The sequence below is a fragment of the Agelaius tricolor genome, unplaced genomic scaffold (assembly GCF_023055355.1).
Source record: "Agelaius tricolor isolate 1412-34295 unplaced genomic scaffold, bAgeTri1.0.p SCAF_9, whole genome shotgun sequence".
NCBI lineage: Eukaryota > Metazoa > Chordata > Aves > Passeriformes > Icteridae > Agelaius > Agelaius tricolor.
Window position 1 is genome coordinate 44,026,445 of NW_027269269.1, and position 12,540 is coordinate 44,038,984.

General features: G+C 48.4%; 1 protein-coding gene across 5 annotated transcripts in view; it reads right to left on the reverse strand.

The window, feature by feature from the left end:
• Positions 1-2,323: 2,323 nt before the first annotated feature.
• The window catches only part of BCL9 (BCL9 transcription coactivator), a 57,542-nt gene continuing 47,325 nt past the window's right edge, over positions 2,324-12,540 (reverse strand). For 3 of the 5 annotated variants that reach the window (XM_071433735.1, XM_071433739.1, XM_071433738.1), the window contains exons 4-9: positions 11,779-12,095; positions 10,690-10,879; positions 10,120-10,219; positions 7,473-9,702; positions 5,559-5,819; positions 2,324-4,514 (exon numbers count right to left, since the gene is read on the reverse strand). In XM_071433735.1, coding sequence (XP_071289836.1) covers positions 3,397-4,514; positions 5,559-5,819; positions 7,473-9,702; positions 10,120-10,219; positions 10,690-10,879; positions 11,779-12,095 — 4,216 coding nt within the window. In that variant the 3' untranslated portion in view covers positions 2,324-3,396. The remainder of the gene's footprint in view (positions 4,515-5,558; positions 5,820-7,472; positions 9,703-10,119; positions 10,220-10,689; positions 10,880-11,778; positions 12,096-12,540) is intronic. The other 2 variants (XM_071433740.1, XM_071433741.1) reach the window with 2 other exon arrangements.

Below are 12,540 nucleotides of genomic sequence, written 5' to 3' on the forward strand. Positions count from 1 at the left end.
TTCACAGATGACCTGAGTGCAAGTCTACTAATTTAAAACAAACAGATTTCAAATATTTTAAACTTTTGATTTAGCAGGCACATTACTTCGCGTTTCAGAAGTTCACCATCTGCTGGGTTTACCTTTTAAGTCTCTCCACACTCCGGCTGCGCAGCCATCTGGGATGAGATAATTTGAACAGCAGACTGTTTCCTCCCATGTTACTAGAGAGGAAGAGCAGCCAAGCATGTATGAATAAAGTCTATTTCATTCTTTCAAACAAAGGTGGAGGAGGATGATTGGAAAGCTTAAAAAAAAAGGGGGGGGTGGGGAAAGAAAACTAAAAATGGCAACCCACTTTCCATCTTCAACTGTACCATGACTACCAAAGCTGAGTCACAGTTTCTATTGATAAGCAGGAGGGAACAGAGCCTGACTTACAGATCCTCAGGTGAATCCGCAAGGCTGACAGCTAGAAAGCTTTTCCATTTGCAAAGCAAAAAGAAGAAGAATCAGAGCAAAACAAAGACGTTCATCTACGCACATCTACACAGTCGTTTTCATAACTGGAGCCAGCTAAGACCTTAGCAGCTCTTGCTCATCTGCTGGTGCAAACACTGAGGTTGAGTGCACCTATGTGGACTCAGGAGAATTCACATCTTCTGCACTTTCTGTAGGAAAAATCTCATTAAGATACTAAATGCCAGCATCATAAGTTAGACAGAAACAGAAGGAACTTTAATTATACAGAATGTTTAAAATGTATCCTCTCACTGTTCAGTGGCTTTGAAACAGTGAATTTCCTGTGCTAATTTTCCTAGAATAAGTCACAGCCACCTCAAATCCTTTGCTATTCAAAATCTTAACAGGCATAGGAGGCCCTACGACAGTTTAAAAAAATCCCAAAACCTTCTGCTCATTTCCATGTCGATCAAGAACTTTGCTTTGTTCAACATGGTAAAAACAGCCAGGAGTGATGGCAGAAGTGGCAACACTTAAAAAGGTTGCATTGTAACAATTCCCATGCAAGGTCCTCAAAAGGGAGCTGTGCAACCACTTAAAGAAGAGGTAATTCCGCTCTACAGAAATAACACTTACTGTGTCATTGTCATCTCTTTCCAAAATCTTGACAAGCCTGTGCTTCACGCTGCCTGTCTTGTCAGAGGGAAGCACCACAACAGACATCCTACACTTTGTCAAAAGAGTAATTCTCACCCAAAATCATCGTAAATTTGCATGACAGCACAAAGGTGAATTTGGAAGCAGACAACAGAAGGCTCTGAGGCTTGCGTGCCTCCAACAGTGCATGGCTTCACTCATTTTATAACACCAGCAACAAAAGTTTAGTAAATCAGCCACCAAGAGGAATTCTTTTTCCACCTGGTAAGGATCAGTTAACTAAAAATTCTAACACACAACACACAAGCATGTTAAAAATACTCATTCTCCACATGAATTTTCACACTAATGGCCAGCCCTCTGAAGAAACTACTCATTGAAATAGTTTTAAGTAGCACTAAGTGGAAGGAAGAACAGATTACCCACACCATAGATAGTGCTGGGGGACCAGAGAACAGCCAGCCACAGAGCCCACACTCTGGCCTACAGATCCATATCTGGCTCGTGCTGGTATTCTCCAGGAGCAGGGCTCAACTCCCAATCCATGTTTTGTCATCCATCCTTTCACTCCTCATGGGCAGGACCATAAAACCTCCTTGCTGAAATCCTCTCAAAAGGCAAGTTTGAAAAGACAGGGGATTAGGAAGCAATCAATGAGAGCTGTGGCAAAGCAACAATTTACTCAGCAGGGCTGTCTTGATAAAAATCTGCTCACTGACAATTTCTCTCTCACCTTTGTTATTAAAGTTCATCCTTCCCCACCATCTCAGGCTCTCAGTGCTGGCAGTCAGAGACCTGACCAATCCAGAGTCCCCAGAGAGGGACACAATCCCAGCGCCTCGGCAGACTGACACTGCTGCTCAGGGGGAGCTCAAGCCCGTGTACCTTGCAGCGCTGCAAACACTCTCCAGGAGGAAGTGACGGAGACAAGTTTCATCTGTTCCTTGACCCTCGACAAATTGAGGAAGTCTGTAAGTATAGTTCCTGGGGTGTTCTGAAATAAGACCTCACTCCAAGGGAAAACAAGCTCAGCTCAGGATTAAGTTAACAGAATTGCCTCAAAAGGAGCACACACAGCTGCCTATTGACCAGACTTTTAGGAGCTGTCAAAGTTTAGCCCACCTGGCCTCTAGGCTGGCTGTGATCACAAGGAAGAGCAAACAGTCATCTGGCCAGCTGTTTGATCTACACAGAAACAACTGGACTGGATAAAGGAGACAGTTCATTTTTGTAAGAAACAATATATTTTATTTTTCTGACACCACAGCCCTGGCGAGTGGTTTTGTACCAAATTTAATGGAGGTTACACAGAACGTTTTACGCTGGGGAGGAAAAAAAATAACCACAAAAAAAAATCCTGGATAACTTTTAGTGTCTGTTCCACTCCCACATTAATAAAATCACTTGGGGTTTCTAAGAAAAGGAGAATAGGAAACAGTGAGAGAGACTACTGTAGGATGTAACAGTGTCCAAGTCCAGCCCCTTCCTAAAAGTGGGAAGAGTCCCCACGTGAGGAGAGGCTCTCCTAGATTTACTCCCCAAAATAACACAATGTATTGCAGCTGCCATAGGAGGAGACAGAAGGGGACGGAGAGAGAGAGAAGCCTATTTAATAAAGAGTGGGAGGGAGAGACAGAAGGTGCTGGACAGCACGCCATAATTTGAAAAATATGTCCTTAACTTATTATTTATTTCTTTTAAAAGATTCCCCTCACTGAACTTAAGTTCCTTTTTGTGCTTTTCATTAATACTCTGCTCTGAGGTCGTAGTTTGGTTTTTCTATACATTGGAGTTGAAGGAAAATAGTCCGAAGTTCTGAAGATGGATTCTCCACCTAAAGTAAACAGCCTAGAATCCCATTCTCCTCTCACCCCAAAGACTAAAGTCTCTGCTAAAATCCCTTTTACAATATAGTACAGTACACAAAAAACCCCAAAAATAACCGAAAGTCCTGGGAGAAGCCAGTCCGAAGGACGTAAACATACAGAGAATGGTGCAACTTGTGACAAATGGCAATTCTCAAAATACAGCTACAGATTCTCAAAGCAGGTGCCGTCACGGGATACCCAAGTCCACAAAAATAATTTTTAAAAAATAAATCTTAAAAAAAAAACAACCTGTTAAAATGAATTTTTTTTTTTCAGGTAATTCCATACATTCGAGATTTCCCAAAGCATCCTCTGGTCTCTTTTCACCTATTGCATGGCCAAACTGTACTCCTGAAGCTCCCAAAAAAGCCCTCAGGACTTGGAATCTCATCTTGACAAGGATCAGAACATCCAGTCTTATGGTAGCAGCTTAAAACATCATGTTCCCTGGGTTTCCAGGGCCTTGGCTAAATCCTCCCATGCCAACATCAGCAGCCATACCTCGGGGCCTCATCTGGGGGGGAATCATGATGTTTTGTTGGGGTCCCATCATGCCCTGCATTGACATCATCATGCCAGGTGACCCCACGGGGCCCGGGTGGCTGTAGAGCCCGGCGGGGGCTCGGTCCTTGCCCGGGATCATGCCCACGGCGGCCACGGGGTTGCTCATGAGCGCGGGCTGGCCGGGCATGGCGGGCTGTGCTGGTGACATCATGCGGTGGTGCGGCCCCATCATGCCCTGCTGCAGGAAGGCCGGCGGCCTCATCGGGTTGTGACCGGGCATGGACGGAGCCGTGCCCAGAGGGATATCCGGAGTTCCCACCGGCCCGGGGCCCCCCATGCCGGGCAATGTTAGTCCCATCCTCGGGGTCTGCTCTCCTATCATCCCCTGCATGTGGGAGAAGCCAGGCCCGGGACCCTGCGGCTGCTTGCGGCCCGGCACCTCCCCACGAGGGAAATACTGTAGTGTCTGGCTGGGCTTCTCCGACGGGATAATCCTGGACAGGTCAAACTCAGGTATTCCCGTGGCTCCGGGACGGATCACCTCCTGCAGCTCTGGATCAGTGAAAACCGAAGGCATGTTGTTTCCAAGAACAGTGAAGGAGTCTGGACCGCCAGGGCCTCCAGTCTTGCAAAGTGCTGGATCTGTCGAACTTTGGGGCAGGTTGGTAGGACGCCCCAGAGGTCCTTCTCCGTGGAAGCCCATTCCCGCAGGGAAGTTGCCTTGTCCACCGCTGGGCCCGTTGTGTGGAAATGGCACCTGCTGTGGAGGGGACTGTACGGGAGGGAACCCCTGCGGGAAGCCCAGGCGTCCTTGAGGTACCATTGGAGACTCCTGGGAACCATGCCCCATCATTGGGTTGTGTGACATCAGGCCGGGTCCCACGGGGACCCCGTGAGGAGGTATATTGGGTCCCATAGCATTTGGAGAGGGCATCTGGTTGTTATGGGAAAGAGGCTGGGTCATTCCCATTGGGCTAAGGGTTGGCATTGGACCCACTGGGTTTGGACCTGAAATTCGAGGATTCTGAGAATTAATGCCCATTCCTAGGGAAGAAACAAGGAATCACATTTAGACAACAACCAGTAATAATCAATAAAGCCATCAGAGAGCTTTCTGCAAGGTTACCAAGTCTGCACACACACAAAAAAAAACAGTGCTAGTAAAAAAACCATCAGCAGTGACTTTGAAAAGTGCTATTTTAACCAGAAATTTTTTGCCACTTGAACAGCCATCTCCCTAAACTTGTCACTGCCCTATCAGTGACAAAAGCCTGCTCCATAAATAGGATTTCAATCCAAACCATACTTTTACTACCTCCCTGGCCGTCTGGATGACACAGGCAGTAGCAAACATGTCTGTGACAGATTATCAGCATATGGACACTTGTCCACTGGGAAGCGACCAGAACTCCTCTCAAAACTCAGCAGTGATAAATCAGGTAACCTTCATAAGACTAAGAGGCACTGATCAATGAGGTTAATGAGTTACCATCATGAACTTATTCAATTAGCCAGCTTTCCCCAGATATATTCAACCATTACTGTGTGAAACACACTGCAAAGCTACAGGTAAACTTATCAAGAATTCATCACCAATTGCCACTCTCTTGAAACATCCACTCATCACCTTTTTCAACTACTAATTCAATAGGGTGGAGGTGCTACAGCCTAGTTTTATGTTTTTGATGATTCAGTGTCCAAACAAACCCCCCAAAATCAGTGAAGCTTCTATGGCACTGCCTTAGGACAGGAGAGGTGAAGTTTCCTCTGGACAACACATTGTAGGTCCGACCCTTAATCCCATGAGCAGCCTTCATTCACACAAACAATTCCAGTCTGCCTGAGAGAGAATCTCTCCCATACATAAGTGCCTTCCACATTAGACACCTTCTGAGGAATGCACACTTTCTGAACAGAAAAAAACAGTTGCAAGGAGAATTTCCATCTCAGAGAATTGCACATGTTTCCTCGAAAACCACCCATGGCTACATATTCCTCGAGTTTTTTCCCATCTCACTGTCTTCATTTGATGAGGTTTCCATGGAATCACCCTGATGCCTTGTGCTTATGTCCCTTTGATTTTCTTACCTGGTACGCTGTTCATAGGTGGCAAGTTTGGGGAGCGTGCTGGAGGGGAGTCGTCATCCGAGCTGGCCACAGTTTTGATGGCATCATGATAGAGCGGTGTAGAGCTGGGCATGGCAAATTTGGACATCCTGGACATCATAATGGAGAGGGGATTCTGGGACAGGGTTGGCTCTGGAGGCATTGTGTAAGGACTGCTAGAGGGAAGATTTCCAGGGAGAGTCGCAGGAGCAGACTGGCTGACTGTGGAAGGAGGTGGACCACCTTAGGAAAAAAAAAAGAAAAGAAAAAGAGCATGAATTTAAATTTTTCTCCTTCTTACTGTTTTCCTTAAATCAAACTCTTTTCCCCTAGAAATCTCAAAAACTAGAAATCTTTCCTATTGCAAGACTTTACATGACTAATGCAGTCAATGATTATGAAAGGTAACCAGAAAAACAAACCTATTGGTCAAGTTGATTAATATGTTATCCTACTGTATAACACTTCTAACTAGAACTATCTTGAGCCTCCACAAATCCACATGAAGAATTACCAGTTTAGTCTGAAAATTCTGCTATTCAATTTCCATACACTGAAGACAGACTTAGATACCAGAGCTAGCCATAAAAATCAAAATCTAAAATCAAAAAAGACATAGGCAGCACAAGGCAAGCTGTAGCAGATATTATGCTGAGACATGCGAGTACATTTCTGACAAGCTGCATCAGGAGCTACAAGTAAAACCCCCTGTTTACGTTGCATTTCTTGTTTCATACAGAGATATTAGCTGCTTATTCCAGTGAAAGAAGCATCCTCTGCACCTATTAGCTTAATGTCATCCCTTCCTCTCACAAAACTAGAAGTAACTAAACTGCACTTCCAATGTCCTTTGTTCTTCAGTGATGAATTTTATGCCACCCAGACCAATGTGCAGATGCTAAACTGAAGCTGTGCTCTCACTGAAAATTCACTGCACATTCCTCAGCCCCTCCCAATCAAAAGAGGAAATGAGAATAGAGAATACAAAAAAACCGCAATGCCAAAAGATCCATGGTTTGGAAGAGCTGCATGTCAAAGCATTCATTAAGCATTAAGTAAGGCACAGACTGAAGCACTTGGGTGCCCTCCCGAGCCGGCCACCCCACTGGCACATCCCGGTCCCAGTCCCCGCTGTTACCCGCGGCAGCACTAGAGGGCAACGTGGGCAAAGGGCTCCACTTTTCCAGCCAGGAGAATTTCTCGGGCGGGGAGGCTGCCCAGAGCTGAGGAAGCCTGGACTGAAGGGCGGGTGAGCTTTGAGAAGGTGGGAGCAGAAGTGTGCCAGCAGCGGGACCCCAAGATCCCAGGCACAGCACGGCTCAGCATGCAACCAAATGTTATGTACAGTGGTGCTTAGATGGCTCCAAAATGCTTGAAGTCTGAACAACTGAATCACAACTTCCTGTCTGCAATGTAAACCTAGAAAGGACCAACCATTCCTGACCTGTGTCTAGATACACAGCTGGTTAACTGCTCAACATGTCTTTGTAGGAACCTTTTATACCAAAGTGCTTTAATAACATCAATGGGATCTTCTCTGTTGTGCTACAGTGACTATGAGCTATGGAAGAACAGCACAAGACCCTTCCAAGGAGAGATTTCTCCCATCAATTCTCCACATCTTTTCACACCTCTTAACCCCATCCTTTTGCTTTTACATCCTCAGAGTGATCAGCCCTGAGCTCAACACATGGGAGGCAGGGTGCAAACCCACAAATGCAACCCTCCGCTTGCATGGCCACCCACCAAACCCTCAGCACAGCCCCCCTCAAATAGGGAAAGGGCCATCCAGCTCATATCCTGCTGCAGGAGCCCTCCCCCCTCCCTTTGCTGCACATCTTGGATGACCCAACATGAACCAAAGCACCAAATCTGGCTAGCAGAGGCAGCACTCACCCGACTCCACGTTCCCCAGCATGGCTGGAGAAGACATGGTTAGAGACGCCTTGTGGTTCGGGGGAATCCCAGGGCTCTGCAAAGGAGGCTTTGGAGATGAAGTCCATCCAGGAGAAGGTGCGGGGAGAGACGGAGACTTGAGGTGGACAGGAGAAGCAGCAGCAGACCCCAAGACAGGGGGGGATTTAATGGAGGCAGCAGCAGCTGCGGCAGTGGGGCCCGCGAGCATTCCTGCCAGCTGGGAGGGCGTCTGAGGGGACTTAAGGTTCCCCGAGGGAGACCCCATCATGGGAGACTGGACCTGGCGCATGGTGGGGGACTTCAGGGGGTTGATTCCTGGCGAATGCACCTGGCCAGCCGCAGAGATATCCAAGGGCTTGCGGCCGAGGCTGCGCTGTGCAGGGGGAGCAGTGTTGAGGCTATTCGGGTTACTGGTGGGATTGAGAGGTAGTGGCGGCATGTGGCTGAGCCGGTTGTTAGTCCTTTGGTCAGGCCCCATCTGTTCTCTGAGATTCCGCAGACCGACTCCTGGGCCCTGAGACATGGGAAGGAAAGGCCTGGGACCCATGCCATACTCCTGCTGCGGGTGCTCCCCAAACGGCAGCGGCACCATTTTCTGCTGAGAGGAGAGCATCTCTGACACGCCGGGGCGCAGCTTCATCATCTCTTCCGGCCCAACTCCTGCCTCCCTCAGCTTCTGAGGGACCAGGGGTGGGTTGGAGCCCATGCTGACATTCATGCCCATGTCCCCCTTCATGCTGCCAGGGCCCATCCCAAACTCCAGCTCCCTGCTAGAAGCCATTTGCGGGGGTATTCCTTTTGGGAAGTCCCCCCTAGATGGGCTCATCGGTCCTTCTACCGGCATGCGAGGGAAGATGGGGTTGTTCCCAGGCTCCATGTGTCTCTGGGAGGGCATCATTCTGTTGATCTCCATGCCGGGCCTGATGCCTTCCATGTTCAGACCAGGAGGGAGGCCCATCTGTTTCTCAGCCAGCTGCTGCTGATAGAGCTCTTCAGGCAGGCCCTGCGGATTGGGGAACCGCTCCCCTCGGCCAGGGCCACTGAAAACACCCTGACCAGGAGGGAAGTTTCGCCCATCTGGGATTTTTGGCACATCATCTGGCCAACTAACTCCTGAAAGCCCAGGCCGTGAGGCGGGATTCGGGACATTGGGGCCTTCCATGTCAGGGTTCATCATTCCTGCAAAACCAGGCAGGCGCATCTGGCTCCCGGGCACGTTGGGATGAGGGGCCATGCCCCTGGGGGGCAGAGAGTGGGACATGTTCATGCCTTCAGGGAAGGGCTCCGGACCCCCAGGTCCCCAGCCCTCACCAGGGGTCATCTGGTAGGGAGGGGGAGGACCTCGGACCACCCCACGAGGCCCATGCTGGTGGACCATCATGTCCTGCAGGGAACACTGCTGCACAACCACCTGCTCTTGCTTCCTTCTCTTCTCCTCGTAAAACTCCTGCTGCAGCTTGAGCCAGGCCACCTGCTCAGGAGTCATGTGGTCCAGGTGGTCCGGGCCTATGGCTCCTGACTGGGAGTTCATTGGTGGTGGCCCCATTTCATCTGGGGAAAAAGGCATGTCCCTGTGTCCTTGAGGGCCAAACGGAGCCCCTCCATCTGTCCGAGACCCCGACCCTTTGCCTAAACTTTGGGATTGAGCCATCATAGCCTGTATCGGCCCTTCGGGTTTCTTTTGGGGACCATCCAGCACCCCAGCATTTGGGGGTGGCCCCCCACTTTGCCCTCCCGCAAACTCCTTCTCATCAGGGAAGAGCATGCGCTGGATGTCCCTCAGGGTCTGCAACGAGCGCTCTCGGTGCTCCAGCTGCTCCTGTGACAGTCCATCAGGGTTCTCACCCAAACTGGATGGGTCCCCACCAGACCCCTGCTGGGGAGGGCCTTTGGGGTCTGCAGCAGAGCTATTGCTACCTTGGGAAACTGGGCTAACCGCTCGATTATTGGGGGTTGAACTCTGCCCAAATCCTTCTGTCTGCAACGGGGTAGAGTTGGCAGGGCTGCCCACAGACATCACTTTGCTTTCCACACTGGGACTGTCCTGATCTATGGGACATGGGGGGCCAGTGGGTTTGGATACTGGCGCTGACACGGGCGGAGTCGGCTGCATTTTGGCGTTCTGGGGAGGGTTCTGGTCCTGGGCAGCAGGGGGCTGGGGCTGTGGCAGGGGCTTGGGTTCAGTCCGAAGTGCAGTGATCTGAGGATTCTGCAAGAGAAAGCCACACTCAGTCACTTGCTCTTCTTACAGCCATGTCACATAAGCAGCAGTGCAAACAAAACACCCAATCTCAATCCCACCAGCCCAAAATTTGCTTTCATGCAGCAATTACACAGCTGCCTTTTGGCAATGCAGAAACCTACTTTGCTCAAGGCATTACTGCAGGGACCCCTTTTGTCTGTGCTAGCTCTACATGACCTACAGGTTGGAAATACACTACCCAAATATTGCAAGACTCTAACTCTTCTTTGGATGACCCAAGACATTTATTTGCAGACAGTCTGAATGACAACTATCTGTCTTCCTAAAACGTATTTCAGAGTGTAAATAATCATCCATCTCTCTGAACCAGACACAGGCACATTTACAATTTCCCCTTCTCACCCCCATGCAGGTATTCCCTACCAAGGGTACAGTGTTTCGTTCCGCCTTGCTGTTTGAGATGTTCTGGATATGAAAGGACACGATGGTTTCCACCTGTCCCTTCAGCACAGCTTCTGCAGCCCTGCAAAGACAGACAGGCAGATGCACATATCCAGTTGAAACCAAGAATCAACTTTTCTTAACTGGCCTCCTTTCTATCTTTCAGCTGGCAAAAGGCAGAAAGATTTAGCCACACATATTTCACTCTAGATGAGTAGCAAAAGAAAAATGCTTACGTCTACAAACTCATCAGCATTCAGGGTTCATGTCTCAGTTTAAGCCATCCTGGCTTCTATTCATTGCATGGATTGCAAAACAATATCCACCAGTACTTGCCAAAAAAAATTATATACCCATACCTCAGAGAATGAAACAATTACTTCTCAGAGCAAAGAAGGCAGGGATATGGTCCACTCCAACCTCTTCAGCATCCCCAAAACAAGTAATGACTTTTTGCTACTTGATGCAGAAAATGCCCTTGATAATCTCTTAAAAGATGAGCACAAATGTAATGCCTGCTCCCAGAAGACATTCAAGCAGCTACCTACTTACTTGTTGGCCATCTCAGTAGAAAAGACGTAAACCACTTTGGATGGAGTCTTCTGCCCACTTGCTGGCTCCAAAGTGGCAGTCAGACCATGGGAAGGTGTGGAAGACCTTGGGGCTGAAGCATTTGAAGGAGTCATGGAGTGTGGTGTGTGCTGAGACTCCTGGGACTTCACATGATCAGCAGAATTGCAGTCTGGAAAGGGACAAAGGGGAAAAGAAGGGAATTACTATCATGGGATCTCTTTACAAATCAATTCTGGAAACTGATCAGAGCCTTTTCTCCTCTGAAATTTTCTGCTTCTTCCACAAGCACCACTAGAGGCAATTCTTCTATTACACTACATATCTTTCCTCTAAAGCCTTGGGGTCCTTCAAGCAACACTGGGAGAAAGCTCCTCTTGTGTCCCTTTCCAAAGAAAGTAGCAGTTCCCACAACTGATCCTTTGAATTCTCCAATGACCACATAAAGCAGGAAAACTACACTTTTATGTAGAAACAAAGATAAATATGTCTGCCTCACAAAAACACTCTTGCAAAACTTTTTCTTTTGCTCAGCCACCTTAGCTAGGTGACCTAGCAAATGGACAACAAAGATGGACAACTGAACATATGGTCTGGTTTTGCACTGCCTCACAGAGACAATGTTGGAGCCAGGAACAGAAATCCCAGCTCTCTGGCTTGTGTTACCAGTCAGGGTGCTACGGGTTATGTATCTATGTTGACAAAACAGACCTGCATATTGTTAAAACCCCAGTTACAACAGAACAGTTCCTGAAAGGCCAAAGGCCAGAAGGAGACCAACAGGTTGCATTTGTACTTTTAAATCCTCTGGGGGAGTTTAAGAGTTACAAAGGAACTTTCCCACCAGAGTCAGGTCTGGGCTCTAACCGAGCGTGAACAAGACATTTACCAATGCCAGCTAGGACAACCTCTCCTCTTTGCCTGCTTTCAAGACCTTTAGGCTTCATTGGCTGGAACTTTGAGAAGCTCAGACAAACAAAATGTCTCACTAATACTTGCAGAGCAATTCTCCATCTCACAGAAGATTCAGACTAATTGTCTGCACTTGCACATGAACCCTAGCAAACGTACCTTTGATTTCTGGGTCATCATTAGGAGTCCCAGCTTCCCTCTGTTCAAAGGAGTCTGCTGAAATGCTCCTCTCTCTCTTCCCCTTCCCCTTGGCACCATTTCCAGCCCCATTCTTCAGCCCCATACTCCCACCCGGGCCCGGGAGCACTTTGGGGGTGTGACCTCCACTTTTGGGGTCACAGGGAGAGGGCTGGGATTGGCTGGTGGAGCCCCCTTGTTTGCCTTGGTTGGAAAATTTGGAATCCAGCTGAGGGTTGCCAGACGGGGACATCACTGTAGGGGGACGGACCATCACCTCCTGCTTTGATTTGGGGCTGCTGGGGAGAGAGGAAAAAAAAAGAAAGAAAAGGAAAAAGTGACAAATCACACCATTGATTCATTCAGCCCTGTAGGAACAGATTAGAGTGAAGCAGAAACAACCACTGTCACCTTTACAAGCTAAGACAATTGCTGACAAATAAAAAATGCCTGCAAGCTTAGAGTCATGCAGGTGCTTTTTTGAACATGCCCTGAAAGGGTTATTATCCAAGATGAAATCTCATTGCTCAAGAAGGCACCAGGGCAAACCACAGACCTGCCAGATCCCAGAAACTGCTGTCACATGAGGACCCACCTCTGGCACTTCTGTCAATAAAGACAACGGTTTCTATGTGCACAGAAAAGCACCTCACACCAAGACCAGCTCAGAGTAAACAAACAAGGCACTATAAAGTTGCCCTCACCATTCTCCTGGACCCCAACTACACTGCAGCTCTGATCAGC